At 40.6% G+C, this 25,251-nt stretch overlaps 1 protein-coding gene across 4 annotated transcripts in view; it reads right to left on the bottom strand.

Moving 5' to 3' along the window:
- The window catches only part of DNAJC6 (DnaJ heat shock protein family (Hsp40) member C6), a 148,740-nt gene that overhangs the window by 64,008 nt on the left and 59,481 nt on the right, over window positions 1-25,251 (bottom strand). The window contains exon 1 of one of the 4 annotated variants that reach the window (XM_047084989.1): window positions 22,193-22,251. The exons of the other annotated variants lie outside the window; for them this stretch is intronic. Within the exon in view, the coding sequence (XP_046940945.1) occupies window positions 22,193-22,223 (31 nt within the window). The 5' untranslated portion in view covers window positions 22,224-22,251. Of the gene's footprint in view, window positions 1-22,192; window positions 22,252-25,251 lie in introns of those variants that run through there. 4 annotated transcript variants of the gene reach the window in all.

Consider the following 25,251-nt stretch of genomic DNA (forward strand, 5'->3'; position numbering starts at 1 on the left):
AAAGCAATCATAAGTAGTATTTGCCCATGCATGCCTATCTTCTTTTTCCCATAGGGGAAAGTGGGCAAGATCCTATTGGGCAAACAACCATGAGAAAAAGAGAGACACAAGCACTTAGGAATGGTCTGCATGTAGGAACTGCCAAGTTCTTCCACCAATTTAGTGGAAAGGCCATCTACTATCTGTATAAACTTTAGGCAAAGAAAAAGCCTATGACACCTTCCTCATAGAATCATCACAAAGATTAAAGCCACCATTTGTAAAAGCCTACTGTTCATTACACTTAAATGGTAACGTAAGGTGGAAGTATATGTGGTGGCATTAAATTAACTAGAACACTGCTCACAATGGATCACCAACTGGGACAGTGGAATCGTTTCCCTGTCTGAAGATTTTACCACATGGGGATTTGAACTAAACAAAGATCAGAAATCCAGGAAATGGTTGAAAATCCATTTGGAAATCCATGCTGCCCGAGACAGGCTTACCAAGCAAAGGAAGGGGTCCCTCCTGGCTCTATTAACTAGCTATTAACTAATTATTAACTATTAACTATTAACTAGCTGTTCTGGCTGCCTTTCTGGCTTAATTATGCTCCTATAACCCTGACGAGACTGGCTGAACTTCACTATAAATCATGACAGTGGAAAGCCTAAGATAAAAGCAAGATTAATGATATGACCTCAATCTTGGCATAAAGGCCCATTAATTGGAAATTATGGACTTAATTGAATTCTAGGCATAGCGCTGGCAGCTAGATTAAATTTTCCAAGACCTGTTTCTCTACCCGCAGGAAGACAATTGAAATACACCAGTGAAAACTAAGCCAAACATTGGCTGTTGCTTAGAAGACAGACATAAAATTGGTATTTCCCTGGCATACTAGCTACCCAACCATGAACAGAGTCTCAAGTCAGGTTTGGAGGAACCACAGGCATCATTTCAGCTACCTTCCCTGTCTTCTACATGCTCAAGGGTGCTATGTAACCTCTCTGAACATTAATTTTGAGATAATAATTTTAACTGCCACACACACACACACACACACACACACACACACAACACACACACACACGGAATGCTCAGTAAGTACCACCACCATCATCCCATCTTTGCCACCATCCACTACTATAAGGAGCCTGGAGGGGACGGGAAAGAGCCATGTGCTTCTCTTCTGCTGGCTGCAGAAAAGGCACCACAAACAGCACAGACAAGTCACTATACACCCAGGACCTTCCTGAGTTCAAAGTAGCTTCTGTCTCTGCTTGGCATTTGGCAGCTGCGGATTCTTGTATGTCTCTTTCCTGCAGTCTGGTCTATGTGAGTCCATCTGCTCTTAGGACAAAGATTTACAGGCATGAATCCTCACCCAACACTGAGAGATGGGCATTACAGTCTCCTCTATAGAAGAGAAGGAGGGGACTCTAAGATGGTGACTAACTAAGGCACCAACTGTGGTATGTGTTGGAACCAGGATATCATGCTGTTTCCTTGGGGAAGTGGGAGGATGTGGAGGGTGTGTTAGAGGGTGGGAGGTGAGACTTGGAAGGTGAGTGGTCCTCAAGTCCCCAAAGGCTTGAAGGTCAAATTAACCTTCAAAGGAGCAGACAAAGTTGCTTAGAATTACTGGGAGGGGTGGGGGAATGCCTTTGTTGAAGCTGCAACAAGACAAATTAATTGAGAATCAGCAAGAAAAGCCTAGTGAAAACATAGACAGTGCTTAGCTTGTATCTCTGTACCAAGCACCCAGTAAGACACCTACCAGGGTAAACAGTGCAAAACAGGCCAGTGAATCAAACTGAATTAAGTCTATCAAGAAATCAAGAGCTCCACTTCACTCTTAAACCTGCAGCAATTGCTCTGAAGCTCTGCAAGGTAAAAAAAATGGCAGTAGCTACCATTTATTAATCACCTTCTGATTGCTGGGAATTGGTCCTACAAGCGTTATATCCATTATCTCATTTATTGCTCACATCATGTTCCCAGGTAAACCTTACTATCCCCCTTTTACAGATGTGCAAACTCAGGACCCAAGACAGAAATACGGTCACACAGCCACAGCTCTTCCCCAAGTCTGTCTTCCTCCAAAGCCCATGTTCTTCTCATGGTATTTTGTTAAAAGCATAAGACACAAAAGGAAATGGTCAAAGCGGAAAACACTGTTGGAGAATAGAGAAGCCAGATCCAGGCCTGATGTGTGCTCTGGTATAATCGAAGGATATCTTTTAACACCAGATACGCAGGAGGGAAAAACTGAGAAAGATCAGGTGCTGAAAACGCACAAATAAATGAAAACTGCCTTCTGAGACTTTGACAGGAGAGGAAAGCCAAGGTCTAGCTGTGCTTATGGTCTCTCATGCGACCTTGGTGGTCATATAAAGGGATGCTGGCAGTGGCTTAAGATGTTCTTTTCTTGAGCACCTGGGTGGCTCAGTTGGTTAAGTGCCTGACTTGGCTCAGGTCATGATCTCACGTTTGTGAGTTCAAGCCCTACATCGGGCTCTGCACTGACAACACGGAGCCTGCTTGGGATTCCCTCTCTTCCTCTCTCTCTGCCTCTGTCTTGCTCTCTCTCTCAAAATAAATAAATAAATAAACTTAAAAAAAAAAAAGATGTTCTTATATGTGGAATCTAAAAAAAGCCATACTCATAAAAACAGAAAGTAAAATGGTGTTACCAGGGGCTGGAAGGTAGAGAAGGTAGACAAATGCTTCCGTTTGTCATTTAAAAGATACAAACGTGCAACAAGTAGTAGGTGGGTCCTAGAGATCTAATGCACAGCATGGTGAATATAGACAATGACACTATTATAATCAAACTTGCTAAGGGACTAGAACTTAATTATTTCAGTCACAAAAAAGAAATGATGATTATGTGACATGATACAAGGGCTATGGCTATAATGGCAATCATATTACAATATATAAATGTATCAAGTCAACATACTATATACCTTAAATTTACATAATGTTATATGTCAAATATATTTCAATTTAAAAAAATGCCCTTTCTTAAATAGCCCCTTCTAGCTGCCTAATGCTACTCGCCCTACAGGCACACACAGTGTTCAGGGTCAAAAGCTACTCAGACTTTGCTTCTTGTGTTCACCAACCACATGCACAAGCGTTCCAGAAATGGCAGCCAGGGCACCCAGAAAGGGAAAGAGTAAGAGCTCAAAGAGCTAACCTGCAAACATGCTCTCTATCTTCCCCAGAGAACCATTCTACAGACTTTGTCAAGGTGCTTTGAGGTATGAAAGCACATTAGCACTGTCCATTGTCAAGGTGCTTTGAGGTATAAAAGCACATTAGCACTAGCAAACCCATGGTCACAGCCTTCTTTGAGAAGGCTATGGCTGAGAGAGAGGATAAATCATTAGCGGTGCCTGGTCTCCCTTGGAGCCTTTTAGATCCCAGATAACATAATCAGAGTTCACAGGCTCTGAGATTTCAAAGATGGGCACTGACAACCACAAAAAAAGAGTCTTGGTCAAAGAGGGACAACATGAGAGGCTGAAAGCAGGTGGCCTTCCATCATGAATAATATGTCCTCCGCAAAACCCAAAGAATGGTAAAAGAGTGGGTTAGTGGATGCATTTGAAAGGTTTGGTTTCCTTCTTTCCAAGGAGGAAATGAGATTACAGCCAGCTTAAACAAAACCTTTATACATGTTGGAAAAGGGTGATAACAGCTTTTTGTTATCTGGTCTCAGTCCCCACCTGACCACTGGCAAAAGCCTGTATATAGCACAGTGGTACATGCAAATGTGGCAACCCTGGGGGAAACTAATCTTCACTGGGCTCCCCCTATGTCCCAGATCTAAGACACATGCTTCACACACACTGATTCATTTCACCCTTACAGAGACCCTACAAAAAAGGCTGAGTTGATCCCACTTTACAGGTATTGAGATGAGGCTCACAGAAGTTACATAACCTGCCCAACATAAGAAGCCTAGTATGCCAAACTTCCTCACTGAGGATAAGCAGCTTTAAGTGAAGGTGGGTTGGGGGAGACGGAGGCAGGAAGGGAGGCAGGAAGAGAGGGGGAGAGAAAGTGAGACACAGAGAGAGAGAAAGAGAGAGAAGGAGAAGGAGGGGGGAGGGAAGGAGGAGAGGAGGGAAAAGAGGGAGAAATGGAGAGGGGAGAGAAGGAGCTATCATTTACTGAGCATTTTTTATCTGCCAGGTGCTTTAAATAGGCTACCATATGTGAAACCTTACAGCAACCTGCTGAAGGGGATATTATTATACCCATTTCAAAAAGGAGAAAATAGGGGCGCCTGGGTGGCTCAATCGGTTAAGCGTCCGACTTCAGCCAGGTCACGATCTCGCGGTCCGTGAGTTTGAGCCCCGCGTCGGGCTCTGGGCTGATGGCTCAGAGCCTGGAGCCTGTTTCCGATTCTGTGTCTCCCTCTGTCTCTGCCCCTCCCCCGTTCATGCTCTGTCTCTCTCTGTCTCAAAAATAAATAAACGTTAAAAAAAAATAAAAAAAAACAAACAAAAAGGAGAAAATCGAGGCTCACTGAAGTTAAATAATTGGATAAAAGTCACACATCGAACAAACAGCAGCATAAGAACACGCATCAGGTCTACCTGGCTCTAAATCCCACGTCCTTTTACTAGCACATTCTTCATTTCCCCTGTTCGACACAAGAGTAGAAGTCTCAGTGCCATCACCAACAGCGCTTGGGGGAGGTACATCTGAAAGGGCCCCAGGAAGACCTTGTCCAACACAAACCAGGCACCAGAGATGGCTACACCCTAGGGCTTCCCGACCGTTCCCTCAGCAGCCACTGTCACTGGGCTCATCACAGGGGTGGAAGCCTGGACTGGCCAAGGATAGGATGATGGGCACAGCACAGGGGTGGAGCCAACACTCTCCCACGCACGTCCACATCAGGGTCCACTCCCTCACTGGCCTGAACCCAGGCATTTGGAAATCTGTATTCTCTGGCTCAGGAGGAGAAACAAAGGAGTTCAAGTTCCAAATACCAGTGTGCCCTGAAGCAGACAGCGTACTCTCTCTGGGCAAAATCTCTTCCTCTGTAAAACAAGGAGATGGGATCAGCTGCTCCACAAGGTCTCGTAACACTGGTGACTCCATAATTCACAGACTCTATACAACATGAGTGTGCAATTCGCTACCAGGCAAGGAACCAGTAGGGCACTACCAAATTGGACACGGAGTTGAAATTTAACTGCCACCAGGGGCAGCACTGGTCAAACAAAAGCATTCAAATCTGGATCCTGGCTCCTGTTTTCTATTTCTGTCTGGGAGGCCCTGCTGGGGGCTGTTATGTAACAGACTGGCCAGCTGCTAGCTCCTTCTGTCCTCTTTCCCTGCACTTGGCACTAATTTCAAACTGACCATTCCCTTGGTGCCCTTTTTTGTAACCTTTAAACATCTGCATCTCACCTTTTTAACTAACTGTAAGCTCCTAGAAGTCCAGCTGGGTGGGTTAGACAAGACTGCATACACAGTGCAGAGAATATTCTAGCATCCTGCTAGTAAAAATACACAGTAACAAAATCAGCTAACATTTGAGTGCCTACTATGTGCCAGGGATTATTCTAAAAGCTTTACAACCCTATGAGGTACATAAAATTACCATCTTGTGTTCTGTAGATGTGGAAACAGAAAGAGGCAGTCTTCCTTGCCGAGGTCACACAGTTAATAAAGGCAAAGTGCTGACAGTGTCTCACAATGATTTCTTGAATGAATACATCTAGATCCAGACCTAGACAACAGGTGGGGCTGCATGCCTCTGGCATCAGACAGACCTGGGTCCAAACTCCAGCTCAGCAATTTACTAGCTATTCCTTTAGATAAGCTGCTTGAACCTTTCTGTGCCTCAGTTTCTTCATCTGTAAAAGGGGATAACAACATCTACCCTGTGGAGTTATTCTGAATATCAGACACAAAACCCATAAAAGAACCTAGTGTCACACCCAGTCTACTCATTTACTTGCGTATTTATTAAGTTGCTACTTAGGGAAAGGCTTTGTGTTGGGTGGTGGGAAAACAGAAGAAAGCATGATCCCTCTGCCATCAAGCTGCTGCCAGTCTACCGATCACATAAACATAAACAAAAAGAGTATATACCACATGGGAAGGCCAATGTTATACACAGGAGATACGTAGATATGTATGTAAATATATCTATATATCTATATATAGATGTATAATGAATACATGCACACACACACACACACACACACACACACACACACACGCCTCATATTTGCAAAGGAAAAGATAAACTCAAAACTACCTATGGAGTGGAAAACAGGGTATAAGGAGCAAGGATAGAAGCTGAAGTTCTTTGAATACAACTTTTTTGATAGATTTGAATTTGAAACTAAGTAAATATATAATTACAAACATGAATTTAAAAGCAACCCCTAAAAAGTGAGAGCAAAGTGAGGCAAATGAGCCCAATAACCACACAGACAGAAACTACCTCAAATGACTTGAAGACACAAAGTAACTGTCTTAAAGTGAAATATATCCAGACCAAAACATAAGACAAAACAACCAAACAACCTTTTACAACCTTAAACTGGTTTGGTGGTAGTGTTGGTATTGTTATTCTGTGACTGTAAATTATGGCAAAAGGCAAAATAGGTAATTATATTGGTATAACTGAGAACCAGGATTTTTGAACGGGAGAAAAGAGATACAGACATAAGACATAACGATGTAAAAAACTGATGGAATTAAGTAAAAATTCCACAATCCTGAATTTGAGTTGGAAATATCATAAGTAATCCATGATGTGTTTTATCTTTTTAAAAAATCTGTTTCTAACTCTGTCCACTGAAGAGGGCTAGACACGACGACTAACTAGGTAGCAGTGAGCACCCATTACAAGAACGTGGTCTTGAAACATCATTTCCCTCTATATAGAACTAGACTCTTTGCACTTGTTGGGATGAGCACTGGGTGTTATATGTAAGTAATGAATCACTAAATTCTCCTGAAAAAAAAATTTTAATAATAAATTTTTTAAAAATGAAATCCTACTGAAAAAAAAGGAACTAGAGCCCTTCAAAAAATGTCTGATTCAAAGATTGGAGCAAAAAACAAAAAACGAGGATTGGAGCAGAAAATGTACACAATGAGCCTGATTTGTGATATCAGAAAGAAAGGAAAGAGGGGATGACTACCACAGTGTGTCAAAAAGACTCAGACACCAACATAAGAGGTTGGCTTTGGCCAAAGATGGGTCTACTTGAGCATCAGTAAGAATAGTAACTGTAATGGATGGAAACATCATATGTTTACAAACAGGAGTTCATAACAGTAAGATAAAGAGGAAAAGAGAGAGAAAAACTTCATTCATCACCCTTGGAGAAGACTAGGGAACCAGTTCTTTATTTTTGAAAAATAAAGGGAAAGAATTGAGCCTTTTCCTGCCTTTGCTGAATGAACTGTATTTCAGGGTCACCAAATATCTGATGAGGGGAGTTTCTTTTCATAGAAATATGCCAGCTAACAAATAGAGAAGAAATGATAGAATTCACTCTTCACAACTCCTAGAAAATGGAACTAGACAGTGATCAGGAAAACAGAAACAACCACGCATTATGTACCCCCAATGGAAATACAAAACACAACCTGTGAGACAGTCTTGCAAGAATCTAATCTGAATCTCAATCTGATCAAACCTCTAGATCTAACTACCAGGGAACACAGGGACAGAGGAATAGGTTGTATACCACACAGATGCAGCCAGTAAAATCAGGGTGTTGAAACAAATCTATAGTGCACATAACCCGGTTTTTTCAACAAAGACATTACAAAAAAAGAGATGGAGAAGAAATTTCAGAAGGTAAAGAAAACCAAGAGATCTGTCAACCAACTTCAATGTGTGGACACTATTTGGGTCCTTATTAAAGTGTAGAAAGGAAAAAATAAGACTCCTACTTAAAAGAGTTGGGAAAATTTGAACACAATGGATAGTTGATGATATGAAGGAATTACTATTAACATTCTAGATTTGATGAGGACACTGTGATAATGTTTTTAAAGGAAGACCTTATATTTTAGAGACACACTGAAATGTTAAAAGATGAAATGACATTACAGCTGGGATTTACATCATAATAATCCAGAGAAGCGGGTACAGGTAGAGAAGAATGAGATTGATCATGAGTCAATAACTGTTGAAACTAAGTGACAAGGACATGCGTTTCCCTTTCTACTTTTGTTGTTTCCCCTTCCTACTTTTATATATATTTGCAGTTAGGAAGCTGTATGTATTTACGTATTATATACATTACATGCCATAATTATAATGCAATATTTTATAGACACACATGAATATAGAAAAGGGGCTGCTGGGGACCTCAGTCAGTTAAGAGGCTGACTTCAGCTCAGGTCGTGATCTAAGTTTGTGAGTTCGAGCCCCAGGTAGGGCTCTGTGCTGACAGCTCAGAGCCTGGAGCCTGCTTTAGATTCTGTGTCTCCCTCTCTGCCCCTCCCCTGCTCACATTCTGTGTGTGTCTCTCTCAAAAAAAAAAAAAAAAACATTAAAAAAAGAAAAAGAAATAATCCACCTTTCTTCACTACCTATGTTGCTACCAACCATAGACCTAAGTCACCATCAATTGTTACCTGAATTATTACAGTGGCCTCTTAACTGGTATCTTTGCCTCCACCCTTGCCCCCCTGCAGTCTGCTAAACTAAGAGCAACAAGTTTCTAAGGAATAAGGCAAATTATGTTACTCTTCTGCTTAAAATCTTCCATTGGTTTCCCACCCCACTTAGAGTAAAAACCAAAGTTCTTGCAATGGCCTGCATGGCTCTGTAAGTGGAGCTCTGCACACCCTCCGGCTTTATCTCCAACGTCTCTTTCCCTGTCTCTTCGCTGCAGCCACACTGCACCTCTGTTCAACATAGAGCTGTCTCAGGGCCTGGGTACTTACTATTCCACTCTTCCCCCAGATATGCACCTGGCGTGCTTCTTCACTTCCTACAGGTCTCTGCTTAAATGTTCTTTTGTTTCAGAGAGACTTTCTAGATCACCCTAAATAAAGTAGCACCCCCAATCTCCATATTCTAATTTATTTTTCCTCCTGGTGTGTGTATATATATATATATATATATATATTTTTTTCTGTCTCTGCCTACTAGAAAAGGAGCTCCATAAAAGGATAGACATAGTTTTTGGGGACACCGTTATTCCCAAAGTGTCTGGCTTAATGAACATGTTAATTTTGTTTTTAATTTCTGAACTATCAACTAGTCAGCAATATTTCACTGAGTGTTGAGCACAGGGTAGTGAGGTAGGTAGGAAACACGCTATGGAATGCTTGTATGCCCCTTTAAGACACTTGAATTTTGTCTTGTAGGTGACGGGGAGCCTCAAATTATATATAACAGGCCTTCAAATTTTAGTGATAGACCTCCTTACCACTTTTGTTATTATCTTTAAAGAGACACATGTGATTTGGTGTTTCTATGGTATATACATTAGAAGGTCTATCACCTTCTAAAGCTGAACCACTATACTTCTAGTTAGTCACTTAAGATAGATGTTTCCTCCTGGATTAGAATAAAATGTCCCTGCATAAAGAGATATGGACATACACAAATAAGGCCATCATTTGCCCACAAGGTTCTTTGAATTAAAAAAGCCCCAAGGGCATTAGCAGCTTGGGGTGGGAGTAGTTATTTGGAAAGACTCTGTTCAAGAATCAACAAAACTCTGTTGATTGACTGCAAAAGCCCCAGTGGCAACAAAGGTTTTATGTCAAAAATGGGTGAATACAAAGAGATCTGAGCGGAACCTTGTCTCCTCCTCCTGTTCCTACAGGCAAACACCAAATCCATCCCACCTTGTACAAACCCACAGCTGGCTAGCGCCTTAGTTGAGGCCACCTCCATCCCCAGCCTGTGTCCTACTAAGCAGTCTCCCTACTGCCAATCTGGAACCCTTTCAGTCCTCTCCAGAGAGACATCATTAAAATACAAACTTAATCTTATCACAGCCCTTCTTAGAAACTTGTAGGTGCTCCAGGAAACAGCAGCTCAAATGACCTGGGAGCTTCATACAGTCTCACCTCCTACATTCCTCCCTAATTCTCCAGCTCCTTGCTCCAGTCCCAGGAATCCACATGCGGTTCTCCAAATAGCCCATTCTCTGGTTTTCTTCTGAACACTGTACATGCTTTTAGAGATTCCCTGTGCTGTCACGAGAGTATTTTGCTGTCTTCTCTCCGGCAACAACTCTGCATATTTTACATTTTGTGTTTTATCCCAAAAAAAGCCATTCTAAGAGACCTCACGTGATTTATCACCTTGCCGGAGGCTGTCAGGCTTAAGGGTTTTGTAGTCTATGTTCTCCTAGTTCTAGCATCAAACATGATTGCACCTTACACTTGCAGTCTTCCTGTCTGCCTAGAAAATTTTGCAAGTATGATCTCATCTGGGAGTCTTCTTTTAGGTCATGGAGTCCCCGTCTCTTCCTCAGTGCTGCCTGCACAAGTGGCAGCCTTGTCTTACCCGGCATCATGGCCACCCTCAGACCTCTGGTGAAGCCCAAGAGGATCAAGAAGTTCATCTGGCACCAGTCAGACCCATATCTCAAAATTAAGTGCAACTATGTAAACCCAGAGGCACTGGCAATAGGGTGAGCAGAAGATTCAAAGGCTGGATCTTGATGCCCAACATTGGTTATGGGAGCCACAAGAAGAAAAAGCACATGCTTCCCAGTGGCTTCCAGAAGTTCCTAGTCCACAACATCAAGGACTTGAAGTGCTGCTGATGTGCAACAAATCTTACAGTACAGAGACTGCTCACAATGTTTCCTCCAAGAACCGCAAAGCCACTGCGGAAAGAGCAGCTGGCCATCAGAGTCACCAACCCCAATGCCAGGCTGCACACCAAATAAAATGAATAGACAGCTTATGTGCACATCGTATTTATATTAATAAAACCACAGGGGCACCTGGGTGGCTCAGTCGGTTAAGCACCTGACTTCGCTTAGGTCATGATCTTGCAGTTCATGGATTCGCACCTGGTGTCAGGCTCTGTGCTGGCAGCTCGGTGCCTGGAGCCTGCTTCAGATTCTGTGTCTCCCTTTCTCTGCCCCTCACCCACTCACATTCTGTCTCTCTCTCTCTCTCTCTCTCTCTCTCTCTCTCTCTCTCACTCAAAAATAAGTAAACATTAAAAAAAACTATATTAATAAAACCATAAAACTACCAAAAAATAAAATAAAATAAAAAATAAAATGCCATGTAAACAATCAACAAATCCATAATAATGATTCTCCAGGCTCTGCCTTTAATGTGGTATCAATATTAAAGACTGCAGCTTTGGAAAAATCATATAGTCCTGAGGAATTCTAGACCCAGGAACATTACAGAAAGTGTTATCAAGGTTAGTATGGAACAGAATTTGCAGTTATTTCCTTAAAACATTTGAAGCAATATTCATGGAGAAAAGAAATCCTTAAGCCATTGTTCTAAAAGTAGCACTGATGTTTTTTAAGATTTTAAAGCTACAATTTTTTTTAGAAGTTGTGCCTATAAACACAACATCTGGTTTGTAGTCCTGATTCTGTCACCTGCTAGCTATGCTGTGACTTTGGGCAAGTCACTTACCCCTTTGAGCCTCATTCTCCCCAGCCACAAAATGAAGATAATTATATTCAGCTCACAAGGCAGTTGTAAAAATAAAGTAAAATGATGTCTGTGGAAGCCCTTCATCAACCAAAAATAAGGCATTGATGGTTTATACTCATGGACAATGCCAAAGAGCAATGCGATTAGAAGATAGAGCTCTTCCCAGAACATCAGTTCTCCACCTAAGAGTCCATTTATTTCACCAAGCTGTTATTTTTATTGTTATTGGAAGTACATCAAAAGGATTTCTGCTGAGCCTAGGCAAACAATAAGTCTAGAATGTACTATCAAATTCCCACAATTAATTACTGGGATTGTGGAGGGTTTTTGCTCGCTTTTTTGTTTAAGAACTCTTTGGTATGTTACAAACCTTAATACGAATGACTGAATTAACATTACATTAAGAACCTAAGTGTCCAAACTGGAACCATGTGCAAATCTGCTAGCAATGGATGGACTGCTGCCAGTTGATGCACATCTGTGAGGCTCTAGTCACTGTAAATAAAAGAATCTGCCATTGTTTTCAGAGCAGCTCAGCACCTCTGCCAATAGAACACCCTTTGAGTACACTCCACTTTTCTATAAGTCACAAGTTTAAGGCTCTGGTGTAATCATCTGATTTTCCATCCTTTACAGGCTTGAGTGGATTTTTAAAGCAAAGGGCGATCCAAGTATTTTTATGAACCACTGCTAATATCAAAAACATCACTGCTTTCTATGTTCAAAGCCCCTGGGAGATCCCTAAAGAATTCAGAAAGGAACACTGCCAATGTAACTACCTCCAAAGGTGAGTTCAATGAAGCAAAAACGAACAACACTTCATCAAGGAAACTGCTGATCACTCTTCCGAAGATACCTAAGGAAAGTAAAATTTGACAAGCACGATCGCATTTACCCCAACATCACTGAGGATACTCTCCAAAATAGCCATTGACTCTCCCCTGGGGGTGGGTTGGGGGTACCACTGAAAATGAGCTTCCATCTCCCCTTCTGTAACAAACTCTAAAATATATAAGGCTCAAACAAGATCCCAGTTTATTTCTTGCCTCTGTCTCACTCAGGGCATTTGCTTTTACTATTCCTCCTTCAGGAACCTCTTCCTGGCTCTTTAAATGATTGTAAGGAATAAATGATTGGTCCTCTCAGACCAACGTGGAGTCAAATCCCAGCCCTACCATAGGTAATAAATCCTGTAATCTCTGCACCTCAGTTTCCTCATGCAAAAGAAAATATCCCAAGGAACACTACTGACATCAAGATGGAGCACAGGAACAACAGCCTTTGCCAATTTGGTCACCAATTTTTTTTTTCTTTACTGAGCTCAGACTCAGCAAAAGGATGTAAGACCCATCCCTTCAACATGAGGCTCATAACCTATTTAAAACAACAGTTCCTGCTCAGGTTATAATTAGAAGTACCTGATTATTATGAAGAACATGAGAGGGCTTTATGAAGTGTTAATGAGCAACTCTGCTTTGCCTGGCATCAAAGTGGAGAGGGCAATGACCTCGGGCCACCAACACACCACCAGAGGTGGCAGTTTTACCACATATTTGTTATGCAAGCTTGGGGAAGTTACTTCATCTCTCTGAAAATGTGATCTGTAAATTAGGGATTAATAACGGTACTTGTCTCCCAAAATTCCTCTGAGAATTGAATAAGATAATGCATGTTAATCATTGACACAAGCATAGCAAATAATTAGTAAGTTTGAATAATGATAGCCATTTTTACCATTGTGACCTCCTCACCAAAGACTCTGAATTTCAATCTTTCATGAAATCCTGAGAATTTCTCTTAATTCCACTGGGGGAGTCCTGCTTTGTCATCTTTCCTAGAAATGGAACTTCAAAAGCCCGGAAGGGTAGTGGCTTTGGAGTACCAACGTGAGGCCTGTTTTCCTGGAGCTGAAACATGAGGAAAGGGGTGGCAGAGACTGCTATCTGCTAAACCAATATCTAGTTCCCCTTCCCCTTCCTTAGTAATATATTTTAGCTGGTCATGGGGCCTCCCAAAATAAGACTACATTTCCCATGCTTCCCTTTAGCAAGGCGTGACCATGTGATTAAGTTCCACCCAACAGGATGCGAATGGAAGTGGGAATGTAACTTCCAGGGTGTTTCTTAGAGGGAAGACGTAGGCTGGAAAACAAACGTGTTGGTTGGCCATCTTGGAGAAGGAGGAAAAGAGTAATATCCTAAAAAACATAGTAAGACAGACAAGCCTGTGACCCTCATTATTTCATAGAGTAGAGCCGCCATTCCAGATCAGGCTTTTATATGGGCAAGAAATAAGCTTCCATCAGTTTCAGCCATAGTTATGATGGCCTTTGTTACATGCAGCCAAAGCTCTGTCGCCTCATAAATATTGTAGAGAGGAAGAATAATGGCAGAATGTGGTGGAGAGTTATGAAATGTGCCTGGCACAAAGTATGTGCATGATATTTGCACCATAAGCATTTTTGCCATAGATTTCTTTGTCTCAAGCACTTTTGCTGCAAACATTTTCATCATACAACTAATTGGCCATAAGGCAATTCTGCTGTAAAATATAAAATCATGAAAAATAAAAGACATTCACTTAAAATTACATAATGAAATATGAAAAACAAAAAGACTTCATTGCAAAATACAAAAGAATTGAATGAATTTAAGATGTGTGTAGATTCATGTCAATACTGCGCAAGTAACTGATTTTATTTTGTGGACTATACCTAAGCACTTGCCTCTGAAGTTGTTCATTCATCATTTATACGTTTTTTTGCTTGTTGACTCATCTCTTCATTTGACATCACACTGTTTTCTTTTTTTGCTAAAATTTCTTCATTAAGGGAGGTACCCATTTCCAAATATTAGGATGCTTATTTGTAACCAAGCTTTTTATTGCATTGTGAAAGGCTTCTATACTTTTGTTTGTTTTGGCATACTGTCACAAATCTATTTATAGACATTCCAGAACTCTATGGGAAATGTAGGACCAAAATTCTATGCCACTATATAGACTATTATAAGAGCTAAGAATTATATGATATGAAAATGGGAGTGATGTGTCAATAGAGAAATGAATCCAAACTGTCAACCAGTTTGATGAAAAAGCCAAACTGTCAAACCAAACTGTCAGCCAGTAATTTTTTTGTCTTTTATGGAAAAATTGCCTTATAGCCAATTAGTTATGTGGCAAAAATGTTTGCGGCAGAGATCTCAGTGGCAAATGTAAAAGTAACCCACAGAATAGGTTCTCATAATTACTTGCAGAATTAATCTTTAGGGTTTTAGGCAATCAACTCAAATTTAGAATATTGAGGTCAGTTCCAGAAACAAGAGGACAGTGGTCAGCTGAGGAGTGTCCACAAGACAGTGACTAGGGCAATGAAAGGTCAGAAAAACCCATCTCAAGAGGAAAGAGTGTAAGATCAAGAAGGAGAAAGGTAAGCCAGAGCAACAGAATTAGATTTCAAGTAACTCAAGTGTAGTAAGTTGAACAGGGCTCCTCTCTTTGCACTCTAGTTTCCTCATCTGTAACAGATAAGACCAGAAAATCATTAAAATACCTTCTGGCCATCCCACAAGGGATCTACAGATTCAAAGGAATTTACATTGTACCACAGGACAGAACTACAACCCACCTGGACACAACACTGTGAAAGTGAAGGACAGATTGCCACTGAACATCAAAAGACAACTTCCTAGGGGTGCCTGGGTGGCTCAATCAGCTAAGTGTCTGACTTGGGCTCAGGTCATGATCTCATGGTTCATGAGTTCAAGACTCACATCGGGGTCTGTACAGTTAGTGCAGAGCCTGTTTGGGATTCTCTCTCTCTCCCAGTCTCTATGCCCCTCCCCCCAAAAAAAATTAAAAAAAAAACTTTAAAAATTAAATAAAGGGTATTTAACAAGAAAAAAAGACAACTTTCTAGCAATGCTTCTCATCTAGAAATAGAATGGCTGCCTTCCAAAGTCCAAAGTTACCTGACTAGAAGGATTCAACCAGAGAGTAGATAGGTTTCCAGAGGAAGTGCTGAGTTTGGGGAGGACCATGGAGTTAAAACAGACTCAGCTCCTTCTTACAGATTGGTCAGGCCAGCAGGCTTTATAGTAGATGGTCCTGTATCTCAATCCAATTCTGTCACTTACTTGGTTATATGATCCTGGACAAGTTATTTGCCTGTTTTCAAAGTTTATTTATTTTGAGAGAGAGATGGGGGGGGTGTGCACAAGCAAGTGGGGGAGGGTTAGAGAGAGAAGGAGAGAGAGAATCTTAAGCAGGCTCCTCCCAGTGTGGAGCCCTATGAGCAGCTCAATCTCCTGACAGCGAGATCGTGACCTGAGCAAGTATCAAAAGTTGGCCGCTTAAGCGACTGAGCCACCCAGGTGCCCTAATTCACCTTTTTTTTTTTTGAATCTCAGTTTCCTCATTTTAAAAAATGGGAATAGTAAAACATAACTTAAAGTATACTGTAGGAAAAGAGATAATATGGGCAAGCACAGAGCACTGTGTTAGGCCCCCAGCTCTTTATAGCAGTTATCATCAGTATCCCATTAGCTTTAGAAACGGAGGAAGAAAAGAGAAAAATGTGAGGAGTACAGAAGATGGGAGTCAGTCATCCTGGTGGAAGCACCAGTAGGTAGAGGGCTGGAATTTGTGGACAGGGCGCATAGTTGCGCAGCCCAAATTAGCCAGGACTTGGTGTGACATGATGTGTCATGCAAGCAGGATCAAACGCAATGCAAAGAGTAGAAGAAGAAGGGCAGCTGGCAGTTGGAGACTCATCAGAAACGGAAAAAGAACTCTTATCCAAGCCTCATCCACCCATCCAAAATTTCTTGGTTATCTACAAGCAATTATAAGATGGTAAGAGTATCACAAGATGTTAAACACAGAGTATAATCGGGGCATGGAGGAGAACCATCTGACCCAGAGGTCAGATAAGGGTTCCACAGAAAATTATAGCTAACTTAAGATGGACATTACTCAGGAAAAGGTGTTTGGGGCAAAGGGTAGAAAGAATTCAGGTTGATAATATATTTGAAGAAGGGTGGAGAATCATGAAACCTTTCAAATCTACAAAGCTCCCACATTCTGAGTGACTACAGGACTGCTAATTGTCCTAGTCTAAGGTTCCACAATTATGGCTTCAGATGAAAAAGCAAAATAAAATACATGCTCTGCACACATTTTTAAGAGACTAGTAGTGGAGTGGGTGTGATGTGGTTACAAAAGGCAACAGGAGGGCTCCCTGTGCTGTTGGAACTGTTCAGTATCTTGACTGTGGTAATGGATTCATGAGTTCACACAACTGATAAATACCACAGAATGTGCACACGCGTGCGCGCACACACACACACACACATACACACACACATGCATGCCCCAAGGAAATATGAGATGGAATGCATCAGCATCAATATCTTAGCTGTGATATGTTACAGTTTTATAAAATATTACCGTTGGGAGAAATAAGCAAAGTTTGCAAGGCTCTCTTTGTATTGTTTCTTACAGCTACATGTGAATCTATAATTATTTCAATACAAATTTCAGTTATGAAAGTAGCAACAGAAAAAGAATATAGTTATATAAAATTGCAGTTACGAAATATCAATTTACCATTGAAACTTTAGCAAAATGCATAAAAAATAAAATGTTGGAATTACTGGTACCCTATGACCCAAATATCCTTTTGTAATATTTTGATCTCGTTCTTTCATTTTTAGATTAGTATACACCCTTACAATGATTTTCCTGTATGTATATATAAATATATATATATATATATGTGGTTTTATAGTTTAATTAACATAGTTTGCTCCTTGTTAATCCACATATTTTATATTTAAAAGATCTTCCCATTATAGTAAAAATTCCTTAAGCAATTTTGTTTTTAAATTTTTTTATATATTTATTTTTGAGAGGTGGGAAGGGGCAGAAAGAGAGGGAGACAGAGAATCCAAAGCAGGCTCCATGCTGTCAGTGCAATGCCCAATGTGGGGTTTGAACCCACGAACCATGAGATCATGACCTGAGCCAAAGTCAGATGCTCAACTGACTGAGCCACCCAGGCACCCCTAACAATTATGTTTTGATGGTTACTTAGTAATACCATATAGGTATATCATAATTATCTGAACCAATTCCCTTATTTGGAACATTTTAGGCTGTTTTTAGATTTCTCCTATTATAAGTAATTCTACAATAAATTAAATCTGACTGGTTGCTGACATTACTGAGATGAACGAGAACAAGTCCTTAAACACCAAAATGTTGGAATCAGCAAGCATTTTAGAAATCATCTGCCCAAACAGTCCTCCTAAAACAAACACACAGTCACATATAAATCATTTTATAATTATGAAAACTATGTGCCTATTCTCACTTTAGGAAGCAAGGACACAGTACAATTTCAAAAGCTGCTTAGAAAAAAAAAATGAGCCACCAATGTTGCTCTAAATCATTTTTGACCTTGAAGAATAAAGTAGAAAAAGCATAAATGAAGAAATTATAGAGGAAAAAAGTTTCTAAGACTTTGGTACATTCTAGGGGCACCTTGGTGGCTCAATCAGTTAAGTGTCCAGCTCTTGATTTCGGCTCAGATCATGATCTCACAGTTCGTGAGATATAGCCCCATGCTGGGCTTAGTGCTGAGTGTGGAGCCTGCTTAGGATTCTCTCTCTCTCTCTCTCTCTCTCTCTCTCTCTCTCTCTCTCTCTCCCTCTGCCCCTTCCCAGTGCATGCACACTCTTGCTCTCTCTTGCGCATACTTAGTTATAGTTGCCTAGATGCCTGTCTGCAACTGATGTTAAAGGAACAGCGCGAGGGTCAGTTCTGTTCCTTTTTCATCCTTGAGTAGGGCTTCGCCAACCATGTTGACATGACAAGACAGGTTGCTCACATCCCCTACTGTGGCTACAACTACTGGATGAGAGGTACACAAGTAACACCTGCTAAGCCAACTGGATTCTCCCTCTTGGAATTTAGAGCTTGAGATTCAGAGACAGATGGTCCATAGAGACTGATTGTTTGAATTAGTGATGTATAAACTTGTCATGTTTGGGGTATCCATGTACACAAAGAAGACAGGAAAACTGGTCTACAGAGAGAGAAAGAAGAATGAAGCAAATGTACAGGTGAGGGTAAAACAAGAACCATGAAGCACAAGAAAGAGAGAAGCTGTCAGAAGGCTCTCAGCAAGTAAAGCTGAGTTCCACATCCTGGTCCTGGGACTCAGAAGGTACCCTGTGAATTTTCAACAGCCCCCTTCCTTTGGTTTTCAATTTAGATGTTTTGAAATAAGCTTTTATTACTTGCAACCAAAGACAATTTACTAAGATATGGGTAAGAACTCCAATGCTTTTTCTTCCATCCCTTTATCACTCTATTTTTCCCCTGAAACCCTATTTCCTACCTTATCTAAAATTTAAAAATCCTACCCAATCTTTACACTGACTCTAAATACAACCTAACCAAGGATCCTGTCTCTGCCCTCTCTGAACTCCCTCTTAGAACATTGTTTCTGTGCTTGACACATGTACATGAAAGTTATTCGTATATTTGCCTCATGCTTCATTTAAATCATTTCTTCTCTCCAGACTTCAGGTACCTCACTCTTAAAATGAGTGAACTGTTTGGGGCACCTGGGTGGTTCAGTTGGTTAAGCGTCCAACTTTGGCTCAGGTCATGATCTTGCAATGTGTGAGTTCAAGTCCCATGTCGGGCTCTGTGCTGACAGCTCAGAGCCTGGAGCCTGCTTTGGATTCTGTGTCTCCCTCTCTCTCTGCCCTCCCTTATTCATGCTCTGTCTCTTAATAATAAATAAATGTTAAAAAATTTTAAATAAAAATTTTTAAAAATGAGTTAACTGTTTGAGACTGGTGGTTGTCAAAGTGGAATCTCCACAGCCTCAGCTTTGGCAGTTATGAGAGAGAGGAGAGTGGTCCCAAGAAAGCAGTGTCCCAGCCTCCCATCCTTACTTTAAAAAGAGTTGCTCTGTTTTCAAATATTTCCTATATTGGTAGTCTGGGTAATGCTTTATTGAGAAAAGGAATCTAGTACTAATCAAATTTGAAAATCCTAAACTAGATAATCCATAAAGCTCCAAGATTCCAGTAGTAGTAGTAAAATAAATATAACAAAACCAACTGAAATTTTATTGAGCTAGACATTGTTCTAAATACTCAGTTTGCATGATGAGATACCACAACACACCTGTCAGAATGGCTAAAATTAACAACACAAGAAACAACAGGTGTTGGCAAGGATGTGGAAAAAAGGGAACCTTCTTGCACTGTTGGTGGGAATGCAAACTGGTGCAGCCACTCTGGAGAACAGTACGGAGGTTCCTTAAAAAGTTAAAAAGAGAATTACCCTAAAATCCAGCAATTGTACTACTAGGTAATTACCCAAAGGATACAAAAATACAGATTCAAATGGGTACATGCATCCCAATGTTTATAGCAGCATTATCAACAATAGCCAAGCTATGGAGACAGCCCAAATGTCCACTGATTGATGAATGGATAAAGAAGATGTGGTATATATGCAATGGAATATTACTCAGCCACCAAAAAGAATGAAATCTTGCCATTTGCAATGACATGGATGGAGCTAGAGTGTATTATGCTAAGTGAAATTAAGTCAATCAGAAAAAGACAAATACCATATGAGTTCACCTACATGTTGAATTTAAGAAATGAAACAGATAAACATATGGGAGGGGGGAAGAAGAGAAGAGAAGGAAACAAACCATGAGAGACTCTTAAAGATAGAGAATAAACTGAGGGTTGATGGAGGGAGTTGGGCATGGGCATGGGCTAGATGGGTGATGGGTACCAAGGAGGGCACGTGTTGTAATGAGCACTAGGTGCTGTATGTAATTGATGAATCACTGAATTCTACTCCTGAAACCAGTACTGCACTGTATGTTAACTAACCAGAATTTAAATAAAAATTTGAGGAAAAAAATACCCAGTTTATCAACATTTTAATCATCACAACAATAAAATGAAGTAGATATTCTTAACCTCATCCTAAAATGAGGACTCAAATCACGTAGATTACAGATGGCAGAGGCAGGAACCTAGGAATCACAGATCCAGATCTGAGTTCTTAAACACAATAATGTCTTCTAAGCTCCTTTAGGGGAGATACTATGGCTTTTGTTTCTTTTTCTTTTTATCTCAGAGCACACTAGGGCTAATAGTTACTTTAATAGTGTCTTCTGAATGAATAAATGCTTGAATGAACAAAGGAACTGTATCTTGGATTCTGAAAAAACTGAGACAGGAACTTGAACTCTCTAGGACTTCAGGGGTTTTTAGGGAATAGCCCTAGGCAAAGAACTATTTCACAGCTTAGACCTTTTCCACACCATCTCTCTGAAAAGTGAAGGATCTCCCTGAAGCCAGGAAGAATTCCTTCTAGATACAGTTTAATATGCAGTGCTGAACAGTACCTGATGGGTCCATGGACACATACTTCACCAAGTTCACCATCTTCAACTCATAATCAATATATTCATTTCTTTTGTATGAGGGTTTCTCAGTCATTGCACTATTGGCATTTTGAGCCAGACAATTTTTTGCTGTGGGGAGCTGTCCTGTGCATTGTATGATGTTTAGCAGCCTCTCTACCCACTAGATGCCAGTAACAACCCATCACCCACCCCTGCAAGTGTGACAACTAAAAGTGTCTCTAGGCATTGCCAAATGTCCCATGTTGGGGGAGGTATAAACTAGCCTCTCACTGGGAACCATGTCTTTACATGAATTAGCTTTTGTGGAAACACTGGGGAGAAAAAATAAAGATAAAAATAAGCAACGCCTAGTTATACTTAGAACATAAGTGGTAATTTCCTTTCATCCTTAGAAAGTTCCTCATTTCATCCTTACCCCCCCCCCAACCAACAAAGAAATTCTCCTTAAACTGGGCTATTCTGAGCACCCCATCATGTATCAAGCCTGCGAACTGCCTCAACCAAGAGTTGTAGTAAGAAATACGCTACACATTTATGAGGACTATATGGTGACCACAAATTGACTCAAAGCTTATAAACAACCCCAATATGAATATAATGAGGAAAATGCTCAGAACCTGTAGAATGAAGACAGAAACATGATCTACCTTGGAGAAACCCCAGGATAATAAAATACTGCCAACATGGTCTTACTTTCTTACTTCACACCAACATCTCAACACAGCCAACATTTATGAAGCATCTACTATAGGGCAGGGAATACACTAGGTACTTTTCTACTCCTTACCCCATCTGATTTTCCTACCAATCTGATAAGAAAGACATTATCTGTTTTGCAGAGGGGCTCAGAGGAGTAAAATGCCTTGCCCAAGGTCACAAAGCTCATCAGTGATGTCAAATCTTGAGTCTGAACAAGCACTAGCTCCAAACCCAGTGCTGTATTGCAATATTTCACCAGAAAACAAGTAGCCACAGTCAGTGAAGAACAAAGAAGGTAACACCATTGCTTCATTTATACTTTTTGCACAGATAAGAGACAAAAGGACATATTTCAAAATGTCAATAGTGGTCACCTACAGAAAACAAGCTTACCAGTTATTTTTTCCTTGGTGCTCTTCTGCATTTTCCAAATTGTTTCACCATAAATATGTATTACCTATGTAATAAAAAGTAATTAAAACCCAATTCCAATGACAAAAATAACTCAAGGAAGTATCAAAATGTAATGCCAGTTTCAATGAACCATTACCACAATTTCTCACTTATGAGACTGCCAATGATTAAGAAGTTTCATGACAACATTCGGTTTTAACAAGGTTCTGGGAAAACAAGCAGTTGTATATACTTTTAGTAGAAATTTAAGTTAGTAGAATTTTAAGTTAGTACAAAGCTCTTCAGACAGTAACCTGGCAAGATCTATCATAATGTGATGTGTGTGTGTGCTCTTTTTCTTAGCAGCTCCACCTCTAAGAATTTATCCCATGGGTGTACCACATATACCATATACATAAATACATACTCAAAAGATATTTGCTTCCCACCAATAGAATTGGGACAGTGGATTCAAAGCAGTCATTAGAGAAAATGAGGTATATCCCTAGATACTATTGCACGAAGTTATCCAATACAGTGTTAAGTAAACATCGAGTTCTATAATAGCATGTATAGAAGGGTTCAAGAATATACAGGTATTTATTATGCATGAATGTGCATGCAAACATGTGTCAGTGTGCAGGAATCTGCATGTGTCTATGTGGTTGTGTATAAGCTTAAAATGCATAGAAAGTTCTGTAAGTACATAGAAGAAACCATTAATATTAATTATACCTGGAGAGTAAAACTAAAAGGTGGGAAGGAAGGAAATGAACTTTTATTTTCATTTTTATACGACTTACTAAATTGTTTTATAATTTTTCTTCATAAATATGTATCTTGCTGTAAACAAAAATAGAGCTTTTGTTTGGGTTTGGTTTTGCTTTTTAAGAGACAAGAAGCCCAGCTCTCATGCAATGGACTGAAAACAAAGCAACATATGAAATAGAACTGTCCTCTGTTACAACAGCAAATGATCACAAAACAAGACAGTGTGTGAAAGCCTCCCAGGCTCTGTGTGCCAATGAGGCATAATGGAGACAGTTTTCTCCTGGCACACTGAGAGACAAAGCCAGGCTCCTACCCCATTAGGGGATTTAGTGGCTGGATTTTAAGACCAATAATTAAAGTGAAATGCTGCTACACATTTCTCTTTTTTTAAGTTCATTTATTTATTTTGAGAGAGAGAGAGAAAGCATGTGCAAGTGGGGAAGGGGCAAAGAGAGAGGGAGAGAAAGAATCCCAAGCAGGCTCCACACTACCAGTGCAGAGCCTGATGCAGGGCTCCAACTCACGAACGGTGGGATCATGACCTGAGCCAAAGTCAGATGCTTAACCAATGGAGCCACCCAGGTGCCCCACTGCTATCCATTTCAAGGCAACCTAAGCCAGTTTTCTTAGCAGTTAAAATCCAGTTTTTACTGTTATATTCCTCCAACTTGTCTCCATTTAAAGTAGCTGATAGATCTTGGCACCACAGGGTGCCCAAGACCTCAACTCTCTCCCTCTGCAAATGTGTCACTCTTCAGTATGTTAGAAGACCTGAAGCCTGCTGCTGGTTTAGATGCACATCAGCTCACTGACCTCTACAGAGCTTCCCATCTCTAAAATCTTGTTAATGCCACCGATTTCACTGGGACATTCAACATTCTAAGAACTAAGTAGGATAGAGTATAGAAAAACATGTTGTCAACACTAAGATGCTATGAGAACATTAGTTCATTTGAATTTTAAAAAGTTGGCCATTAATGTTGAACAGTAATAGTCACTGATATCATCTCTGGTATATAAATCCTGTCTACAGTCTCGAATACCTATGAAGCTATGAAGGAACCTCAAATCCTTTCCTGATGCAAGCAGACAAAATGGTCTCTTACAAATACAACTCACACTTCACTTGTCCCCCTTCCCTCCCAGCTCACTAAGTGCTGGTTTTAACAGTCACATATCCTTTTGCAGACCTTGGCCCCTCTTCCAGGGAACCTAGTACTTGAAATGCTCTACATACAGCTCTCGCTCTCTCACTCTCTCTCTCTCTCTCTCTCTCTCTCTCTCTCTCTCACTCTGTCTCTTTTTCCTGTTTGTGTCTATTTCTTCAGATGTCACCTCAAATACTACCTCCTCAGAAAGGCCTTACTGGATCGTGCTCTGTAAATTAGGCTTCCCTCCTCCCCACCACCACCTTGAGTTCTTCTCTCCCTCACTCTAGCCCCTCCGTGGCATTTAGCATACCTTATAATCCTTTATCTTGGGTTACTGGTTTATGGTATGTCTTGTGCTCTACAATATAAGCTCATAAGCACCGAAGTCTTATCTGTCTCATCCTCCACTGTATCCCCATGGCTACAACAGTGCTGGCATATAACAGGCGGTCAGGAAACATTTATGAAATGAATGAATGCAGAATTACCCACCACAAAGTGTTTTCCTCCACATTCCCACATTTCCCCCTTGCCTATGAAACTGGCAGGGTCAGTCTGATTTTTCTCATTTGAATTACCTGCCCAACGTCACAGGTATAAATGACAACAACGTCTGGCTTATAAATGACAAAGCCAGACCTTACATCTAGGGTTTCTAACTCATGGTTCCCTAATATCCCCACTGTTCAATAGCATCCACAAATTTGGACTTGAAAGGGTTGAAAATACAGCCATTTATCTAGGTTTTAGCAATAGGGGAAGGGAAGAGAAAGATCTGCTTTCCTGCAGGGGTGAGGTAGGAGAGACAGGGAGGGGGAAATAGTGTGTTATTATCTTGCACTCCCTAGCTGCAAATTAGTAAGTAAAATTCTTTCCTTCATCTGAATGAAATGCAGCTACCTCTGGGACGGAGGCTTATGAAACCTCTCATCACCAAGTCACAGTGCAGAACACTTGGCTAATTGAAACAGCAAGTGAAATTTTAGGTAGGTCAGATGCAATTACCCAATTTGGAAAGTGACACCAGTGTTCACACTCATTGGATCACAAGCAGCAAGCAGCCTGGGATCTAAGTCACACATGTACACCCCCACACAAATACCCCCCGAACTACAGTCATCCACACACCTTCCTACA

This window comes from Lynx rufus, unplaced genomic scaffold (genome assembly GCF_022079265.1).
Source record: "Lynx rufus isolate CCGP_SWC_20201006 ecotype Redwood Valley unplaced genomic scaffold, mLynRuf1.p SCAF_2, whole genome shotgun sequence".
Taxonomy (NCBI): Eukaryota; Metazoa; Chordata; class Mammalia; order Carnivora; family Felidae; genus Lynx; species Lynx rufus.